Source organism: Sinocyclocheilus rhinocerous, unplaced genomic scaffold (genome assembly GCF_001515625.1).
Source record: "Sinocyclocheilus rhinocerous isolate Xijiao unplaced genomic scaffold, SAMN03320098_v1.1 scaffold927, whole genome shotgun sequence".
NCBI lineage: Eukaryota > Metazoa > Chordata > Actinopteri > Cypriniformes > Cyprinidae > Sinocyclocheilus > Sinocyclocheilus rhinocerous.
In genome coordinates, this window is record NW_015649229.1 from 155,932 (window position 1) to 178,495 (window position 22,564).

The following is a 22,564-nucleotide window of genomic DNA, read 5'->3' on the forward strand; positions in this document are numbered from 1 at the left end:
TGTTACTTGCCAGTAATTTGGAAAATGTACTATCAGTTTCTGAGTGAAAGTTATTTTAGGCCATTATTTTTCAGTATTGTTGACCTCTGAATGAGGTGCTTGCGTCATATGAAATGTTGCATGTACTCTGACTAAGGTCTGTTGAGAATATTGTGGGTTTGTTTTTATTGCCACATTGATATTTACAACTTTTTCTTGTACTTTATACTCTTTTCTGTACTTTTAACGTCTCATTTAGAAAGGGTTGTTCTTGAATTGGAAGCTTTTTTTTTTTTTTTTTTCTTGCTATTTAACCAAGATCAAACAAAGATGAGATTTGTTCGTTTGGTGAGCCCTGGGGTTTGACTGATTCAGCATTCGTCTCACACTGCGAGAGCTTTGCTGCGAATCTAGTTTTTTTTCTACCGAAATGCACATTGAGCATTTTTATTAGAAAATGAGAAATGAAGGGAAACTGGCTGACAAGGATGTTATTAAGTTGCTCTTCAGGAAACAGCCATCAAAAATATCCTGGGCTCGCCTCGAAAGCCAGCAGACAGTAAGTCTGAGGCCTCGCGTGTGGTTTCTCTGGGCTGATTTTGTGTTTGTGATGATTCGCTAAAGCTGAAAGCTAATATCCATGCACAGAAGAGCAATATTCTTTCAGTATGGAGGGAAGCATAAATCTCATCAAAGTGAACTCTCCACTCACATTAGCTTTTCATCAGCTTGTCTGTTTCTCTAGCCAACTCTCCACCTCAGAATACAGTACCTACTTTATAGCTTCAGATTAAAATCTTAAAATATACGCTAATATAATAATATAAATATTATGTTCTTGTCGAATATATTGTGAATATGTATGTGTATATAATATAGTAAAATTTAAATGCACAATAATAATAATGATATTATTATTTATATTTTACTATTATATATCATATATATGTATTTTATATTTTTATGAATAATTTTATATTTTTCTTATTAATGATAATAAAATATTTTTAATATTTAAGTTTGAATAATAATAAGTATTATTAGTAATTGTATTATTAATATTTATATTTTACTATTATATATCATATATGTATTTTTATATATGTATGAATAATTGTATTTTGTTTTCTTATAAATAATAATAATAATAGTAAATATTTTGATCTTTAATTTTGATGTTAATGTATTTTTATTTGTGTAAATCTTTTGAGTTTGAATATTGTTATTAGTTTGAGTTATTATTGTTATTATATCATATTTATTTTTTATATTTGTGTTAATAATTTTATATTTTTCTTCGTCTTCTTATTATTCTTATTAATAATAATAATAATAATGATTTAATTATCAAAATGGATTATTACTAATTTACTAATTACTAATTATTACTAATTATTATTTTACTAATTATATTTTATATAATATATAATCATATTATGTAGTAGTTTTTATTTCAATATTATCAATAATATATTATAATAATTATAATAATATTTCTTCTTCTTATTATTATTATTAAGTAATTGTAATTATTAATGTAGCATTGATGTCTTTTATCATATTGCTCCAGTGAAATGTGCTTGGTTGCTTATAGGTGTTTGTGTAATATTTTCTTTGTTCTGCTGCTTTTGTTCTTGAACACGTCTGTGACTGAGGAGAGTTTTATGATGTGTCCTCCGAACGAGAAATTGCACTGGAACAGGAAAATAAAAAAGGGTATTGGAAATGGAAGGCACTGTGAAGTGAGAGAAGAGGAAGATTAGAAAGAGATGGAGCGAGAGGAGAGGAAGTAAACGGACAGAGAGGAAGATGAATGGAGCGCAGCGGGGTAATTGAGATATCAATCTGCCCAGCGGTGCTGCTGCTATTGAAGATGGGATTGGGATACGGAGACACTCATTAAATAAGGAGAGAGCCAGCAGAGACGTTTATCTGACTGCAGTGTGATTCACGTTGGCTTTAATTGAGCTTTGTTTTAAATGTGTGAGTGCGTATTACACAGCCTACAAATTAAAGCTGCTTTTATGTTAAAATCACCCTAAGATGAATCGATCATGTCTTTGTTCATGTCTGTGTGATTATATTTTTAATCTGTGCTTCTCAGATGACTCTTGACATGATTCAGTGCTGGAATATGTTCTTATCGAGATGATGTTAGATTGTGTTTAGTTTTCTTTATTCTCAGGGTGTCTGTGCTATTGAATGTTTGGGGGTTTTTGTGTCGGTGTGTTTGGAGGATCGCGGTGGGTGAGCTGGGCTCTTGTGTTGATGGAGACTCAGACTCTGAGCTGAATCAGTGCTTATTGACGGGGCAGAAAGCAGTGAAAACCTGACACTTGGGCAACCAACCTTAAATTAGCCACATGGGGAGGGAGGGGAAGGGCTGGACGCATTGACTGAAAAATCAATCTATTTCATGATTCATGATGCGTATTGAATGCCAGCGGCACAGCTTTCACTGCTTCATTATTGGATGTGATGTTGCATCTGTCTAGTGTCTAAACTACATGATGTGTGAAGACAAAAGACGCTTAATTGCTTTGTTTAGTTTTTTAATTAACCTCATGTACCGCTAGTCATCCAGAAGAGAGAGTATATGTGCAAGAGATTTTTGGTGCTTTTAAAGTCAGAATTTCTTTGTATTATACTATAAGACGTAAACTCAAATTCAATATAACCAAATGCTAATTTCATGTCACGCTATTACAATTAAAAAAGCCCTATATAAATCAAGTCTAGTCATTACTCTCTTTATATATGTGATTTATATTATATTATATTATGTAAGTGATTAAAATATAATCTAATTTAAATGGTTTGTATATATATATATATACATATATATTTTATATATTGATTTAACATACTTTATTATTTTAGTGATATATTTAAAAAAATCTATAATATACATAATATATATAAGTTTTTATATAAATATATAAAAATGTGCTTAAATATATAAAATATACTACACATTTATACAGCAGTTTAGCAGTCTATTATACACAAATTTCTGACTGTAAAATACTATTAGCCAATCAGATTTCTCAGCATTATATAAAATTTTCTCTTTATCTGTGAAGTTAATATACAGAAGCATCTGGAAGCCAGCATGTATAGACAGTATAGGACAGTTATGGAAAAGTCTACAGGTTGTCAGGAATTTGTGAATCGGTGATGAATCTGCTGGGATGTGAAGAGGTGGTGATGTGCTGCCAAAAGGACGTTGTGTAAACCAGTAAAGCCGGTCCCTAGAAGATTTCTAAGTGCAACATCAAGGTGTCAGAGGCAGTGTGCTGGAAAAGACGAGCCCAGAGGAGCATCAGCGGTCAGATGGCAGAGAGAAGTCAGCGCTGATTCAGAGCTGAGGACAAGAGGACGCTCCACCAGAAAGAGAAACAGCCTTGTTCCGACGTCCCAGTGCCTGCTGCGTTCAGTACTAGATGAGAATGACAAGGGTTCTCTTTTAGGAAGAAACAGAGTGATGCTTTGCAGTTGTAGGTGGAGGTGAAGCTGAAATGAGATTGCAGTCATGTGGAACGGAAATGCTCATGGTGATCTGTCTTTCCTTTTATTTTTCACATCTTCGGGGTCATTACATCTCAATGCAACCAGAGATCTTCAGGTTAAAAAATAAAATAAAATCTATTGATTTTAGCGATCTTTGTTGCATTATATGGCAATGGTGACCATTCAAAAATGGGAAAAGCATTCTTTTTTTGAATGCTTTTTTGAATGTGTTTTTTTTTCGCCAAAGTTTGCATGCCTGTAACTCAAGAAGTATTAAAGACATTTTAATATCCTTTTAGATTCTGGTTCTTAAAAAAACGTCCCTTTTGGCGTATTCATTTTTAAGGCCATATGTGACCCTGGAGCACAAAACCAGTCTTAAGTCGCTGGGGTATATTTGTAGCAATAGCCAAAAATACATTGTATGGGTCAAAATTATAGATTTTTCTTTTATGCCAAAAATCATTAGGATATTAAGTAAAGATCATGTTCTATGAAGATATTTTGTAAATTTCCTACCTTAAATATATCAAAACTTAATTTTTGATTAGTAATATGCATTGCTAAGAACTTCATTTGGACAAATTTAAAGGCGATTTTCTCAATATTTTGATATTTTTGCACCCTCAGATTCCAGATTTTCAAATAGTTGTATCTCAGCCAAATATTGTCCTATCCTAACAAACCATACATCAATGGAAAGCTTATTTATACAGCTTTCAGATTATGTATAAATCTCAATTTCGAAAAATTGACACTTAAGACTGGTTTTGTGGTCCATGGTCACATATATGGTTTGGTTCCAGATATATGAGGATTTCAGTGTGGCTTCATGGGTAAATTTTTAAATTGTGCACATTTTCAGTGGTCAAAAACCAAATGTGGGTCACTTTGCATACAGCTGATACTTTTTCTTTTAAAGAGGAATGTCTGAAGAACAAATATCGTTGAAGCTAGAATGTATCTTGTTTTCCTCTATTAAAACAATTGCATTGAACATACCTGTCTGAGTGACATAAATATTCTCTTTTCCAAAGTTTGCATGCCTGTAACTCAAAAATAACTAAAGATATCTCAATATCATTTTAGATTCTGGTTCTTAATAAACTTTTCTTGTGGTATCATCATTTTTTGAGGCCCTAAATGCTTCACTCCCAGAAATATGAAGATCTCAATGCGCCTCCATTTGCGAATCGTTGATTTTCAGCATTTTCTGGTTGAAAACCAAATGTGGTCATTTTGCATGTGGCCAATACTTTAATGATCATTTAGCCGTTGTGTAATGTATGATTCCAAAGTCCTTTTGAAGTCAAGAAGAAACTAAAACGGACTCATGTTCATGTTATTCAAAAGGAAATTCCTTTTTTAAATCCACTTTGATCTGCTGAGGTTTGTCAGATGAGATTAATGCTAGATTTACTGGATTATACTCTCTCTTTCATTACAGCTGCTTCAGGTCAATGTAAGGTCATCTGCAGGATTTGTTATGGTATAGATGTCTTCAGGTCATGCTTGGGTGGTGGAGCTCCAGGTCTCTGTGGAAACATCTGCAGGCAGGGAGGAACTGATTAAATCTTAATTAGGACTTTCACAATAGATGCACTTGTTACTCTGAGGTTGGCTCGCTGTATGTGGGTCAGTCGCTGAGAAGTGAGGTCAGTGTGTTTTCACTTTTTTGACTTTATACAGCAGGTGGTAGGGCTGCACGATTAATCGAATGCGATTGTCATGCGCATTTTGTTTAAAAAGCCGGTTCTGTAATCAGCAGGAAATCATCATCACGTGCTTTCAGATGGAGCAGAATTTACTACACATAGCCGTAGTTCACTGACAAGTTGCGCAAAAAAATCGCAGATGATCTTATTGCGCGATTATGAAATCAAAGAAATCGTTCGCGATAATGACAGCTGTATGCATAACTTCTCAGTGAACTACGGCTCTGTGAAGATAATGCTGCTCCATCTGAGCAGTTGAATCTTCTGTTTATCCAGCTACCGCTATAGGCATTTTCTGAATTTCTTCTGGAGGCGTATTTGGAGTTTCAGCGCGAGAGCGCCCTCTGGCCTTTGGATGGAGATTTACTGCTGATCACAGAACCGTGCTTCACTGAAAGATACGCATGACAATCACAGCTTCTGTCAAATCGCAATCTCGATTCCATTTCGATTTATCGTGCAGCCCTAGCAGGTGAGAGTCTGAGATGTTTTCTTTGAGATGATAACATGCTTAGAAACTCTCCCCGAAGACCGATGTGTGGCGGATCACAGATCGAGTCCATGGGGATTCCAGATCACTCATCCATTGCTAATTAAAAAGCACAATGCTGGCTTCTTTGAATTAAACATGATCAAGAGGTTAGAAATATATGTTGGCATTTTTTTCTGGAGGAAGGTCCCATTTTAGTTTCGCCTGCCTGTAGTGACTGAATCCAGTGATGTAGAAAAACTCTAGCCATAATTGAAATACAAGCATATTTTATGGGAGATGGTTGAAGTGTTTTTGTTTGTCAGCGTGTGGGTTTATCGTGTGACAGGAGCGCACGGGTGACTGACAGCTGGCTACAAAGAGGCGCGTCTGTTTAACCCTGTTTGTCTCTAGAGACCTGTCAAAATTCACTTAGCTGTCTGTCCTCGTTAGATGGGCCACACAGACGCTATCCTGCTGCCCTGGAGGTCGTCATGGTCAAAACACATGCAGTGTCTTAAACACAGAGCTCAGTTTATTTACAGTCTGCTCAGTTTATACACCGCAGAAGATGTGTCCACTGGGAGCGTCATGCTTTGTTCATTTGTCACTATTAACGTCAATGTGAAATTAACTTAATGTAGGTTTCTGATGCTATAGTGCACGACTGAACCGTGCACGTCATTCCAAAGGGGAAAAAAGGTTAGTTTACATAATCTTTAGTCAGAATGCTCCACTTCCGTAATGACATTGCTGTCATGGGAAGAGATTTGGAGAAATGTAGCATTGCATCACTTGCTCACCTATGGATCCTCTGCAGTGAATGGGTGCCGTCAGAATGAGAGTCCAAACAGCTGATAAAAACATCACAATAATCCACAAGTAATCCACACCACTCCAGTCCATCAATTAATGTCTTGTGAAGTGAAAAGCTGTGTCTTTGTAAGAAAACCAATCCATCATTTTGCCATTTTTAACTTCAAGCCATTGCCTCTGGCTAAAATGTGAGTCCTCTATCCATGATATTGCTTTTTCCAGAGATGAAGTTATCTCGTCGGAATCAGGAGAGAAATCTGCACAGATCAAGCACTGTTTACAAGCAAAAACAGTCCTGGATTTTGATATGAGAGGACAACAGGGGATGTACTTTTTTTCCACTGGAAGAAGCGTTATTATGAATTATGGACTGTTATTTTGGCCGGAAGCAACGGTTTAAAGTTAAAATACCTTGATGATGGATTTGTTTTTTAACGGACTGGAGTGGTGTGGATTACTTGTGGATTATTGTGATGTTTTTATCAGCTGTTTGGACTCTCATTCTGACGGCACCCATTCACTGCAGAGGATCCATTGGTGAGCAAGTGATGTTTTCTCCAAATCTGTTCTGATAAACAAACTCATACAGTGCTCACAACTTATATTTTTCCCTGCTGAATATCCTGTTTTAAATATGTCACATTATGAAAGTGAAATGGGCTGCATTGCTCTATCACTTGTATCGCTGATATTTATGTGGTGAGTGATTTGCTTTAATCCATAACCAGCATAACAAAACATGAAGATGCATTCGTAAAATGCAGTGCATTCACAAAATGGGTTCATAAATTATAATTAGTGGATGTAATTGGCACAGAAATGTTGATTGGTGTAATTGTGTTTCTCTGGAACGTCAAAACATCTGGCAATCCTCTGAATCAGCCTTGATTTTTTTAAGAGGGCAAAATTAAAGCTACATAATGTAAAACTAAATAAATAAGCTGAATGAAGAATGAATTTTCTGTGCACAGCTGCGGCCCGTTGGATGTGCTTTCAGCTATTTAGACGCAGAAGGTCATGCTGAGTTCACAATCACACAACATGACCAACATGGGGCTGTATGACCCCAAGAGAGCCAGATATCCAGTGTCTGGAAGCATCACGCTAGATTTTGAGTGATAGCTGTTATGGGCATGAGTCACATGTGTTCTCGCTTGACCGGATGACTGGAACAAACAACAAACAGAAAGTCAAGCCCTGATGTGAATCACTCGGTTCACCATGCGAGAGCTGCGTGACTCTGTGACTCTCACTAAAGGCGATGGATTCATTATAAGTCCGCATTTGCAACCCATTTTACCTTCATAATGTGAAAAATAGGAAAATTCAATAATGAAACAAGAGATTCAGTGCGGAAACAAATCCACAGAGCACTTTGTTTTATGCACTGGAAATGAATAAGCTACATTATTACTTATTATTGCAAAGATTTTTTAAATATAACCTGTGTGGCTTAGATGTCATCAGAAATATAGGCTATATATACAAATCATATTTTACTCTCAAATCAAAAAGAAAAAAAACCTATGTTTTAAATATGCAAATTTGAGCTTATATAGTTTACAATGTGATTCATCTAGTTTCTGAGTTGGTGGAAATGTAGGTGGGCCAGGGTTATTAAAATAAAAATAAAAATAAAACATTGAATTTTGTTACTAGAAATAAAATAAACAATTTAATATTTAAGAAACTTAAACTTATTTTATTTCAGCTAATTGTGAAAGCAGCATTTCTCATTTTCAATTAGGTTAACTTGATGTACTAAAATAACAAAAACAAAAATTAAAATAAAAACTCTATAGAGATATTGTACCAAATTACTAAATCTTAAACTAATAACTAATTCAAAACATTAATAAAAACTATAATAGTGTCCTAATAATTCAATATTAATATATTATATATTATACAGACAGGCTCAGTTTCTCTGCCGGTGCACTGGTGCGCAAAAATGCCCTTTCTGGCGCTGGCACCGCTATCACTGCGCCCTGTGGCATGTGCCCCGCCGTCCACAAATACACACAGACATGATGCAGATCCCCGACCGGCCATCTGCCACTGATCTAATGATGTCCAGAACCACAAACAGACTCCCAGCCACTTCCTCTCACAGTCTCACTGATCAGTAGTGCTGTGTAAGTGACTGTAATGTCTGTGAGTGTTTGAGAGACAGCGGCATGACGCGACAAAACTAGATCACTCATTAGAATTAGTGAAGGTGTCTGCAGCCATCTGACAATGTTGCTGTTTCAGTTTTGCTTCACTGATTTATTTCAAGATTTGCTTTTCAGGATTTACTGATATTGGTTACTACTGTTAATACGAATATTCCCTCTTTCAGTTCAAGTCAGTGGGATTTTTTCCCTACTATATACTTAATTGTTCACCAGGTGAGATCACTTATAAAGAACAGCACACATTGCATGAATGAGGCACATGATTTGGACTGGTACTGTTAATATATACCATGGTATTAGTGGTTTTGGTTATGCTTGTGTGAGGCGATACTGCTAATCGCTGATGTCAGTCCAGCATTCAGACCTCTTCTAATGGACAGTGATGTGAAGCTGATGTCTGCTGCCATCTACTGGCGTGTAGAGCTCTGTGTGTGCAAGTTTGGTTGATAAGTCTTTGTGAGCTGAAGTTGTTCACCAAACAATTGTTTGGCTCCCTAATGGGTCGATCTCATGAAAACATGATAAAGAAAATTATAAAAGCTATTTGTTGTTCAATACAAAGTTATTATGCAATCAATATTTCAATTTTTATATATTTTATTATTATTATCAATATTTTATTAAGAATATGAATATACAAAAAATAGACTTTATCTTCTTAATGCAAAATTTAATTTCCTGTTGTTTTTTTTTTTTTTTTGATTTGCAAGTAAAATATGACTTGCATAATGTCTTATATTATATTATTATATATTAATAAAATATTGAGCATGACTTTATGCAAAATGTAATTTCCTGTTTTTTTTTATATGCAAGTTAAATATAATTTGCATAATGTATTATTATATTATATTTTATTTTATATTATATTAATAAAATATTGAGTTAGTATGACTTGATCAAAAAATTAACTTTATCTTTATACAAAGTATAATTTCCTATTTTTTCTTTTTGATTTGCAAGTAAAAATAATTATATTAATTATTATATTATATAATTATTAATATAATTAATATATTTTACTATGTTATATTATTATGTAATATAGTGTGTCATTTATACTGTCCATACTTTTACCATAATTAGAATCTTTTTCATAAAACATTATGAAAATATAATGCAACATTTTTTTTTTAAGTCCTCAAAATAGGCTTGATTTTCTTCATTGAAAATAGAATTGCTCTTTAATTTTGGGATGTTGTATGAACCTGAAATGTATTTGTGAGATTTACCCTAATGACTGTCATTCATCTGTTTAAGTGCACACAAATTCTCCAGTTTTTCTGTGCCCTCCTGAATTAGATTTCCTCCCGTCAGCAGCGTATGGGCCGTATCTTTTTACCCATGCTGATAATAAGATAGGTCTGTTGAACTTTTGTCAGGGTAATCTTATCTGCTTCTGCCCCATCAGCCTCACAGGCGCACATTTTAAAAGCACATAGGAAGGAGTTTATTCAACTGCGGTGGCAGTATCTGCTCTGACTGTCCCACAGCTGGAGAGAAAGAGAGAGAGAGAGGGTGGGTTTCGCAGCTCCACCCTGCAGTATATTTCATGTCATTTGCTCTCACCGCTGGCCGGCCGCTGTGTGATGAATGTGTGGGGCTCAGTCCTCCGTCAGAGCAGCATGTGTTGTTCTCTGAGCATTCAGGGAAAGTTTCAGCAGTCAAACTGAGCTTCAGACATGCACGTCGAGGACTGAGGAGCCACATGTTCGACTCGAAAACAGTGGTGAGTGTGACTTTTCAATGGGGGGGTTGGCTTTGTTCTCCAGTCAAACTTGTAAATAGACATGTTCTAACTGTCATGATGCTTTAGATGAGTTATTAGACTTGAATGTGTGAATATGAATGTGTTGTCAATAGTTTTAAGATCTCTTCATTGATACTGCTCGAACTTTCAGGTTAGCTTGTTTTAAATCTTTAAACTAATGCAATTATTTTTCTGCCTAAGCTTTTTATGGCATTTATAGATTATTTTATAGATCATTTAACTTTGTCTTGTTTTGGGTCCTTTGTTTTTAAGACATTTAAAATTGAAGTTTGAAAACCTCCTACTGACTTACATTAGAATGTTCAGTATTTGCATACAGAATTCCTATTGGTCTTACATGTATTTGAATACTAAATTCCCATTGGTCTTTTTTTTTTTTTTTTTTTTACATGTATTTGGATACAGAATATTTTTCAATGTTTTTTTCCTTCTTGCGTCTGTTCTGTTTATCTTCAGCACTGACACATTTATAACATTTAAAACATACAACAACTTGCCCCATCTTGACATTTGTGAAAAAACGATAGACTTTCTGAGATCGTCCCATGTGACAACTAGCCCCGTTCTGCTCTGTTTAATCTGAGAGTTCAAGCTTGTCTGGCTTTGATTATGGTTTAGGAGATGTTGTCATTCATTCAGTTGTTCTCGCTCGGATCCTGAACACCACAAACTGTGTGAACGTCCAACTTGTAAGACAAGATTGCAAAATGAGTCTTTTTTTTAATACTGTAAATTAAAAGTTTGGCCATTGACCTTCCAGAGTCAACATATTATTTGTTCTTTTCTCTTTTTGAGATGTCTATTTGAACATGATGAAATAAAGGACCGTGTGTGTGTGTGTGTGTGTGTGTGTGTGTGCATATATACATACACATTACAACAAATACTACCATGATATAAATTCCTTACAATTTAACATGTATATAATAAAATTGTAAATTGAAAAATGTTTATAAAATTAAATTGTAAGGAATTTATATATCATTATATGTAGTATTTGTTGTAATGCCATTAAATCATGCAGTTTGCAATGATAATGAAAATTACAACTTAGTACGAGTGAGTGAATAATATGTATGTTTTAACATGTTGAAATGTAGGATGTGTGACAGGAAGTGGCTGAGAAACAGACAGGAAGTGATCGGAGCGTATGTACTTGATTAAAGAACCTCTTTGGTTTAAACGTTTCAGCACGTTCACGAATCCCACAGGCAGAGCGAGAGAAAGCCCAGAATTCCTCACACGCTCGGAAAGGTCTCCAGCTGCACAGCATAGTCATCATTTATAAACTTTTAAGACGTTTGCGCTCCACATTTGTGCGTGGGCTAATCAATGACAGTGATGCAGCTGAAATGTATCCTGGAGAATTCCTGTTTGTGTCATTTCCTGTTTCTGGTTTCCTTCAAAATGAATCAGAGGAGGTAATGTGTGCGCTTTAAGAATTTGTGACAGGGAACATTTGAAAATGGATTTTGAACATTCTTAAAGAAAATCATGCTTGTAAAAGTTGCTGCCAAGAAGCTTGGGTGTTCTGAATAGTACCCAGGTGTTGCTATGTGGTTGCTAAGGTGTGGTTTCTTACTGAAAGTCCATGTTTAAGTCTATGTGACATTCTGGTCTATAGATGTGACTTCTGTGTACGTCTACATTTGATCATATACCAGGCCAAAATAAGTATGAATAAGAAACAACAATGTCCTAGCGACTGCATAGCACTGTGCTAAAACAGTCTATCATTGTGATGGCAAGTTTGGATTAAAAATCTGGTTTAGAAAATGTGTATATTCAATATAATTCCTTATGCTTCAGACAAAAGCGTTGTTTTTTCATGCACTAGATTGTGGGTTGTTTGACTTTACATAGCATGTTGCTTCAGACTATAATGGAAAGAAAACATCCAAAATACACTTTTAAATGTTTATGTTGTTGCATTTGATCTGTTAAACTAATTGAAATATAGATTTCAATTACAATGCTTTAAAAAACATTTTTGTCAAAATGAGTTTTTTTTTTTTTTTACAACAAACTTTACAGTGTTATTCTGAAGGGTTTTACAGAGAGGTTTATCATATATTATTCACCTGATTTTATACAACATTTTATTCATAAAGGCATAATGAAAATGATTCTCCATTCTCACTGTTGACAGTATTTTTTGACTTAATGAGTGATAAAAAACAGATACAAAATCCCCACTCTAATATATCAACATTAATTTTGAACCTGGCTTTATTCAGTCTTCAGATTTCAGTTCTGAAAATATATGCAAATAAGTGCTTATTTGATTAGATCATACCTTATTTGTATATTTAAACATAACATTTCAGAAAGCTTGTAATTCAAAAAATGTTTGGAATTCTTAATTTAGTCAATCAACTGGGAAAGTACTGTATATTCATGTTTTTTTTTTTTACCCTATTCACCTGGGTCTTGCTTTAAAATAACCGTCCTCGTGTAGCTGAAGTCTGAGTTTGGCAGCGGGCCTGTATGAAATGTAATTAATGCGACATTCCCCTCTGAGATATCGTCACCCAGGAGCTGTTGAAATGTAATCGAGGTGAATGTGGCGTGACCCTGGGCTACTCTTACAGTCCTGCTGTCAGATAACCCGGGGAATTAGAGCCATTATAGCTGCTGTGATATTCCCCGTCATCCCATTCATCATGCCCAGGGTCCCTGGTTAATGAGGAGGTGCAGTCGACTCCTGTTTGACCGGCTCCACAGAGAGGAGAAGATAAATGAGCTGCGTCATCTCCACACATGCTGAGACCCTCGAGCCGCTCAGACGATCTCATTCAGTCCAGAGTGGTGTGACATTGCACCTCATTTAAAACCCTGTTAACTAAAATGTCATGCTCATGTCCCGCTGGTGGCTTGAGAAGTTTGGTGTAAGGTTGAATGAATTAATTGTACTGGTTGGTGCTTTTATGTTCAGATTTGCATTTATGTTATGAAGAAGGAATTCATTTCTTGGTGATTAACATAAGTTCGTGGATTATGTTATGTAAAATAAATATAAATTAAATTATAACATTTATTTATTTAATTATTTATTTTCATTTTTACAGGTTTTTCATTTTGGGTGAAATGTGACCGGGACATGTTCATAAGCTTTGTGAGAGTTCTCTCTTTGACAGTTTATAGATGATTTCCATGCATAATTCATATGTGGTTATGGTCAGTTCATGCACACATACAGTACGTGTGGCTTCAATGCATGAATACTTCATAACTCTTTTTAATGGCTTGAAAATTGCTGTTTGCATGCAATGAAAGGGCCGCACATAGGAGACAGCAGACAGATCATGTGATTGGACCATAATAAAGTGTTTATGACAGGCTGGCTGTGTTGGGCAGCTCAGATCGGCCCGTCACAGAGCTTTTCTCTTCAGCATCGCTGGCTTTCTTAACTGATGAAAAGTGGCCAGATTTCGCTCAGCTTTGACTGGAGGGCATGTCACTTAATAAATGAATGGTTCTCTCTTCGAGGACAGTCGAGCTAGTCACAGAGAGCGCGACCACGAGACCCCTGTGCCTCTCGCGCTGGAGGAATGTGCATGTTTTCAGCCGGATGAAGGAAGCGTCTCACGGGTATCAGAATCTATTCTGTGCCTCTGATCTTCTCAGCCTCTGTCAGTATTAAATTACAGCATTTTCTTGAAGACGACACTGCATTTTGAGCCATTTTTTGGCAAATTGCAGTTTAGCTTTCTAACCCAAGACATGCTTGATTATTTGAAAAGAGATCTCCCATGCTTTTTCATACATTTCTGGAGGACTGTGGGAAAAGAAATACAAACAGTAGGTCAGAGTTTCACAGCGGTTACTCTACTTTTAGATTGTGTCTGTGAGAATACAGAAACAAACCACAGTATGACTAACTGAGCAGAATGAGTGTCTTAAAGCGTCTGAACAGTGCTAAACACACTAGATATGCGTGTCGTCAAGGTTCACTTGATGTTATTAGAGGGGGTTGTTTATGTATTGTAAGGTCTTACATCCAGTAAATGCACATGTTCCTTTCAACCAGAAATTTACATTGTTTAAAGGAATAGTTCACCCAAAAATGACGATTTGTTGAAAATGTTCTCACCCGCAGGCCATCCAAGATGTAGATGAGTTTTTTTTCTTCTTCAGAACAGATTTGAAATGTAGCATTTTATTACTTGCTCACCAAAGGATCCTCTGCAGTGAATGGGTGCCGTCAGAATGAGAGTCCAAACAGCTGATAAAAACATCACAATAATCCACAAGTAATCTACACCTCTCCAGTCCATCAGTTAACATTAACACAGATCAAGCACCATACAAGCTGAAAATTAAAGTTAAAACACCTTAATTAGGGCCCGAGCACCGATGGTGTGAGGACCCTATTGGAATTGCTCCGTTTCTTATTATTAGGGCCCGAGCACCGATGGTGTGAGGACCCTATTGGAATTGCTCCGTTTCTTATTATTAGGGCCCGAGGATTTTGTTTCTTACAAACAAACAGTTTTTTTTACTTCAAGACATTAACTGATGGACTGGAGTGGTGTGGATTATTGTGATGTTTTTATCAGCTGTTTGGACTCTCATTCTGACGGCACCCATTCACTGCAGGGGATCCATTTTCAATACTTAAATAAAAAATATGAACTAAAACAAAATATAAATTTTTTTATTTTATTTTAGCTAGTTGCCAAGGCAGCATTTCTAATGTTCTTTTTAGTTAAACTTGAAGTACTAAAATAACTAAAACTGAAATAAAAATGAATAAAGATATATAGACATACAAAAAAAAAAACTAATAAAAAAGACAAAATTACTAATTAGGTAAAATTAAATTGAAAACAGAAATAGTATAAAAAAACAAATTCAAAATATTAATACAAATTATAATAGTATATCACTGATAATAATATGCGACTGTTGTTTGCCAACAACAGGTTGTTGTGTTTGGTTGCCAGGGCATTTCTAAGCAGTTGCTAAGGTGATCTTAGTGGTTTTCGGCACATTGCTGTGTGGTTACTTCTAAGGTGTCCAGAGTCCTTATTAGTGCATTGCGTTGTGGTTGTTAGGGTATTCTGAGTCATGTAAAGTGGTTAAAATCAAGTGAAAATCAAAAGTCTGTTCACATAAAGTAGTAACTGCATACATATTTTTAACAAACTGCATGATTAAAGATACTGTAACCCTTTTGTCAAGTAACTTATTATTCATTTAAGTATGAATGATAATAATATTGATGCTGGAAGCGGTGCTAATTAATGACTATATGCATAACATATAGACCTATTTATCAGTTAAAGCTCATCTCATGCTCGTCTTATTTTGGTTGTTGTGTTTGTTTTTATAATGAATCTCCTTGTTGATGTCTTCCGAGGCTGTCTGGCTGTTGAATGGCCGTCTCTGAGGCTCATTGATGTGTGTAAATCTGAGCCAAGTCAGTCTTTGGAAGTGTCACTTCCTCCAGCACAGCGCAGCTCAGTCTGTGAATATTAATCGCCCTCAATAAGCTGCTCAGTGTCTGTGAACATCAGCCATCAACACGCAGGTGCGTTCCCGGGATCCTTCAGGGGCTTCTGCACTCGAACAGGACAGTATTAAAAGCCAGTTATAAGGACTCCACAAATAAGTAGTTCTCGTTTCTCAGCGTTGTTCTGTTTTTAATGCGGTTCTGTATATATCAGTGCTGGATCTCATGCTGTTTGATTCCAGCTGGCTGTGATTTATATTTGGGCATGTGATTGTTGGACAGCAGGAGTGTTAAAGCCAGAAGACGTTCCAGATTGCTGCACTTTCTCTTTAATATTTTACCCATGAGTGGTGCATTATGTTTTTCTCATCTGAAGACAGGATGAACAACATTTGGCTCTTGCTGTCCTTCTCGCTGTCTGTGAGGATGTGCCTTTAAAACGCAGTTTTATATTTGGGAGCAGTAGATTCTAATTTTGACTATGGATAGTGAAACAAACACTGATCAAGATATTTGTGGGGATTTGAGCACACCAGACAGTTTTTCGCATGTATGGACAGACCTCATGAATATCTTGGTAAGTTTGGGAATTTTCCTTTTTAGTGTCTTCCAGAAAGGTTTTTTTTTTGTTTTGTTTTGTTTTATTTTATTTTATTTTATTTTATTTTATTTTATTTTATTTTATTTTATTTTATTTTACATGGAGGTTGATTAGAGTCTATCTGAAGCAGCTTTCAAAGGCCCAAACCTGCTCTTTGGAGTGTTGTTTGGTCTGAGCACTGGATATACGTCACAGTTTTGCGATGATTATAGAGGCAGTTTTCTCCTCACTGCTGTTTTCAGACTGCAGATAATGGTTGTATTGTTTGTGTGTGTTGTAGGATGGCTCTCTGGGTAACATCGAGGATCTGGCCCAAGAGTATTCAGAGTATTACAGCACGTCTTACAGCGAAGTGTGTGACAGAATGGAGGAGTTACGCAAACGCAGAGTCGCTCAAGAACCAGAGACGGTAAAAAAAACTCACATGAGCCTCTATTTAAGGCATATTGTACGTTTATTTTTCAATAAAGTCCACTTACACAACTGTTAAAATGTTTGAGGTTGGTTAATGTTTTAGAAAGTCTTGTCTGCTCAACAAAATGTATTGACTGTTAACGTATTCAGTGCATCATTGCTGAATAAAAGTGTTAACAATTTTGCCAAAAAAAAACTGAACATTAACTTTTCAAGTAGCCTAACATTTCAAAAGAGCAAGAAGTTCCACAATGAAAATGATGGTTAGATGTGTCATTTGGTTCGGCTAGATAACAGTTATCACAGAATAAGGAATGAAGAGTTTGTCATTGAGGGTTTTGTTTAATCTGCTGTATGACTTTGTTTCTCAGGGAAAAGCTGATTCAACAACATCCCTTCAGCTGCGGTTGGAAATCCAGGTGGGTAATGAATCACGGTCAGCGGAGGGAATGACCCGTCCAGGAAGTTGTGCTTTTATGGGAAAGACACCAATAGTGTCATCTTTACTTATCTTGTCTATATTTGTTGTTAAGAGTCTAACATGTCTTTATTTTTCCTCCCAGGAGTCACTGGGTCTGTCTAGCGCCGTGTCCACACCTGAGGTGGAGAGAAGGTGTGTGTGCGTTGTTGCATTTTTAGTATTTTTCATCCAGTCTTTGCAAACTGCTCTTGTTCCAAGAACACGATTAAGGGACTTTCTAGTCAACAGTGTTTAAGATTCCATTAGAGCTGATCTGATAACCAGAAATGGGATGTTTAGAGTTCCTAGACGTACTTAAATGAGACACAGCAGGCCTTTGACACAGCGGGACATTGGAGATGATGCATGCATTTCCTGTTGACCTCTTTATTCTTCATTTCTCTTTTTCCTTCCTTCCATTGTGCACCGGATGAGATATAATCTGAATCACCACCATCAGCATGTTAATACACATAATGCACGGGTCAATTTAGTTTAATTATTCCCAATTTCAACTGATTCATGAAACAAAACCATATAAAACAGATTCTTGTGGATGAGCCACGGTCAAAGCTATTGTGAAATAAAACAATAAAGCGACAAAAGACCACATACAATTACAATTATTACTGTAATGCCTCTCAAGGTTTATTGCTTTTTTTTTAAATATTCAAAAAATAGCTTAAAATATAATTCATAGTAATTAGAGTAAAAGAACATATACGCTATATACACTACTGCTCAAAAGTTTGGGATCAGTATTTATTTTTAAAGAAATTAAAACTTTTTTTCAGCATGGATGCAATAGATTGATCAAAAATGACATTAAAGACATTTATAATGTCACAAAGGATTTCTATTTCAAATAAATGCTGTTCTTTTGAACTTCATTAAAAACCAAGAAAAAATATATATCATGGTTTCCACAAAAATATGAAGCAGCACAACTGTCAACATTGATAATAATATTAATGTTTTTTTTGAACAGCAAATCAGCATATTAGAATGATTTCTAAAGGATCATGTGACACTGAAGACTGGAGTAATGATGCTGAAAATTCAGCTTTGCATCACAGGAAAAAATTACATTTTAGAATATATTCAAATAGAAAACAGTTATTTTAAATTGTAATAATTTTTCACAATATTACTCATTTTACTGTATTTTTGATCAAATAAATCCAGCCTTGTTGAGCAAAAGAACAAAAACATTATCAAATCTTGTTGATCCCAAACTTTTGAAAAGTAGTATATACACATACCAACAAACAATGTTACTTGGTAAAAGGATCATTTTTAATATCGATGTTTATTTATAATATCATTACTGATAATTGTTGTATTGAACATGCAGGGTTAAGACGCATTTGATTGCAGTTTCTCATATATCTGCCCTCACAAGGCTAAACGTTTGCATTGCTTCTGAGAGCTCAGGTACATGCTAACATCAGCAGCACGCGTCAGCTGAGAGAAAGACAAATAAAGAGAACAGGGAGAGGAATTCACTGGCCATGTGAGCGCTCTGTCGCTCTAAAACCCCTCCGGTGCGTGAAAAAGCCTCCATTGTTGCAGTGAGGTGAGGTGTGGTGTGGCGGCCGACAGCAGCATGGGTCTCTGACAGACAGCTGAGTCTAATCCACTGCCCCGCAGTTAGGACACAGACACATTACTAGAAATCAATGGATAGGTGCTGAAAATGAAGAGAATAATGTGGGAGAGCAAGTGAGATGAGACACGGTGTGATCATGTTTTGATGGAATTTGCATTTGTGTTTTTCTTTTTTCTTGCAGGCAATCAATGAACAAGTCCAGCTCTGAAGACGGATCTGGTTAGTACTGTATTGTTTGATTGATTGATTGTATAAAAATGAGTAAAATCAGGGTTCACACAGTCAGTGGGAGTATAAGGGAATTAAAATTGTGATTTCAAGGCCTGGAAAAGTCAAGAGTGAATGTACAATTTTCTAATTAACATTTTTGTAATATTTTAGTGGATAAACAGTGTTCTTTTGTAGATAGCATACAAAATTATTTAGAAAATCGTATGAATTCATGCTGATTCGTTGGTCAACACCTACTCATTATTTATTATGACTTTAGTTTTCCACATCTCAACTTCATGATGATTTAAACACTTCTAACGCTGTTTTTCCTTTAGTATCTGTTTGAAAAAAATGTTTTTAATTACATTACTTTACAAAAGTTTGAGGTCGAAGCATTATATGATCAAAAATACAGTAAAATCTGTAAAATTGTGAAATATTATTACAATTTCAAGTAACTGTTTTCTATTTGAATATATCTTCAAATGTAATTTATTCCCGTGATTAAAAAAATCAAACTTTTGACTCATATCCTAAATATCTCTGGAAATACGTCTTCAGACATTCATTGAGTTTAAAACTGTTTCTAACAGCAGGAAAATGGGACAGAAAGAAAAACAAATCGTTCTGGCAAAACTTCCGCAAGGCACAGAAAGGGAGCGTTCGAGCGACGCCGAAAGGTTCCTCACCCATTTCTAATCTCAATTCCATTTATAAAATACTGCTTTAAATAATACACATGACCTTTGACCTCTGGTTCACAGGAGAGGATCTGGGCTTCGTGGCCAGTGAGATCACGATGAGTGATGAAGAACGCATCCAGCTGATGATGATGGTGAAGGAGAAGATGATCACGGTGGAGGAGGCTCTGGCTCGGGTATGAAAGAGTTCACAACCTATTTTACTTCCCTAATGTGATGCATTTCCGAGATGGGCAGTGGAGGACCGAGTCCACAAATCAAGTAGTTGAGTAAAAGTAGAGATACCCTAATAAAATATTACTCCAAAAGAAGTACTTGAATAAAAGTAGAAACATTCTTGATTATTAAAAGTAAAAAGTAATGATCATTAAACTTTTATTTATTTTAGTCAGCATCAGTCAGGCTAGTCATTAGTCAGCGCTAATATTAGCGCAGGCTTTTAATATGTATTGATTTGCATATAAGCAAACTTTGTTTTATTACCAAAACTTCAATATACTAAAATATCAAGTTAAAGTGCTGATAATTCAGGTGTGGAAAAAAAAGTGAAAATATATACCATATATTATTTAAAAAATTAAGAAATTGTTTAAATATGTGGTGACAAATAGTATAAAAATACAATGTACTGACACATGGGGCATAATGCACATTTTAATAGAACACTGTGCCAGCATACTAGTTTTATATCTGCTACAGAGGTGGGGAAGATGCATGTACGTTAATTATAATTATAATTCACATTTAAGTATTTCAAAGGGCTTAAAAAGCTCTGGTTTGTTACTGTAACTAGTAACTTTGTTACTGTCCACCACTGAGGATGAGACATTGGCTAACATGTTTTTTTCGGTCCCTCAGCTGAAGGAGTATGAAACACAGAATAAGCAGTCCAACAGCGCGGACACGACCGACGGGACCGACACACCCAGTCCCTCCATGACCGAATCCTCCTACTGTAACGTAAGTTTTCCAGTCACTTTCTGTGTTTGCTAATGACAACTTCTCGCGAAAATCCAGGTCCCTCAAAGCCAAGTGGAAGTGGAAGACCTGAATATCCATTGGCCGTGTTTGTTGTGATGACCTTGTTTATTGGCGGATCTTCTGTCTACAGACACTCCCAGCAGGGTTTTCACCGCTACCCGCGGGATTTGTCGTCTCTCCATCCCCCCCGTCATGTCCTAGATGTGATCCACGGCCCCTCTGGGCCTCCAGGCGGGGGTCCATTCATCCCCTCAATGCTGTAACACCCCATTGTGCATTTTTGGCCGGTTGAATGTAGGGCTACGCTCTCTTCAGTGGCCCACAGCTCTTTTGTGCAGTGATTGTGTGATTAAGGCGCTCGGATGCAGGATCCATTCCACCAATTCCACTGGACAGAGCCACCGTTTATACATTTGTTGCATGCTAAAAAAAATGATTTTGGGCTTTTGCACTTTAGTGGTTGTGTTTGCAAAGACAAGCATCAGTATTATGATTGCTTTAAAGGTTAGTGGAATGAACCGACCTCTGAGACTCTGTATTGAAGTTCAGCATCTGCATCATCCTGCAGCGTTTAATAAATGTTTCATTTTACAGCATTTAATGAAAAAATCCCATAGATGCACATTGAAAGAGCGAGATGAAATGGATTCAGCTTCTCTAGAGCATGTGTAGAAACCAGAATGCCATGTTATTAATAAATCTAGTCTGGATGTGTATTTTGTGAAATATATTATAATGTTCCTCTTTACCAAGCTTTAGGTCACAAACTTGTTTGTTGATATTTAAACTGAATTTCAGCATATAATGTCACTTATTAACTAATGTTATGATATTGCTTGGTAATATCATGTGTTTTGTGCATGTTAATACCATGCTTTTTTTCAACATGCACCTTATTAATACTATGGTATTCTTTAAACTACTATTCCAAAGTTTGGGGTGGGTAAGATTTTTAACTGTTTTTGAAAGAAGGCTCTTATGCTCACCAAGGCTGCATTTATTTGATCAAAAATACAGTAAAAAACAGTAAAATTTAGAAATATTATTACAATTTAAAATAATCCATTTCTATTTGAATATATTTTAAAATGTAATTTATTCCTATGATGCAAAGCTGAATTTTCAGCATCATTACTCCAGTTTTCAGTGTCACATGATCCTTCAGAAATCATTTTAATTAGCTGATTTGCTGCTCAAGAAACATTTCTTATTATTATCAATGTTGAAAACAGTTGTGCTGCTTCCTATGTTGTGGAACTGTGATTTTTTTTCCCTGATTCTTTGATTTATGGAAAGTTCAAAAGGACAGCATTTATTTGAAATAGAAAGCATTTGTTACATTATACATGCCTTTTTGATAAATTTAATGCATCCTTGCTGAATAAAAGCTTTTATGTGAGGAATTCAGCATGCTGAGACGCCTGAGTTTCCCAACACGTCCAAAATATGACCTGTTATTACAGTGTTTTCTTCGATGACAATAGTTTGACTTTCTCTGCTTGAATTTTACAGATGCCAGTTGCATAACATCCCACCCGCTGAAATAGTTCAGTTCTTAGACTCGCACACAAGAGCCGTTTATAGCAGACATTAGCAAACGCTCAGACTCTAATGGTCTCACACTGACTGGATTTGACATCTCACCGGGTTTATTTCAAGTCCTGTGATGTTTTATGGGACTGAAGTGTGGCGA

At 35.8% G+C, this 22,564-nt stretch overlaps 1 protein-coding gene across 1 annotated transcript in view; it reads left to right on the top strand.

Annotated features, from left to right (window-relative positions):
* The window catches only part of LOC107710426 (SAM and SH3 domain-containing protein 1-like), a 97,079-nt gene that overhangs the window by 63,112 nt on the left and 11,403 nt on the right, over positions 1–22,564 (top strand). Inside the window, exons 3-9 of the mRNA XM_016515195.1 lie at positions 16,774–16,902; positions 17,279–17,326; positions 17,471–17,520; positions 19,158–19,195; positions 19,783–19,869; positions 19,954–20,066; positions 20,749–20,850. Of these exons, the coding sequence (XP_016370681.1) occupies positions 16,774–16,902; positions 17,279–17,326; positions 17,471–17,520; positions 19,158–19,195; positions 19,783–19,869; positions 19,954–20,066; positions 20,749–20,850 (567 nt within the window). The remainder of the gene's footprint in view (positions 1–16,773; positions 16,903–17,278; positions 17,327–17,470; positions 17,521–19,157; positions 19,196–19,782; positions 19,870–19,953; positions 20,067–20,748; positions 20,851–22,564) is intronic.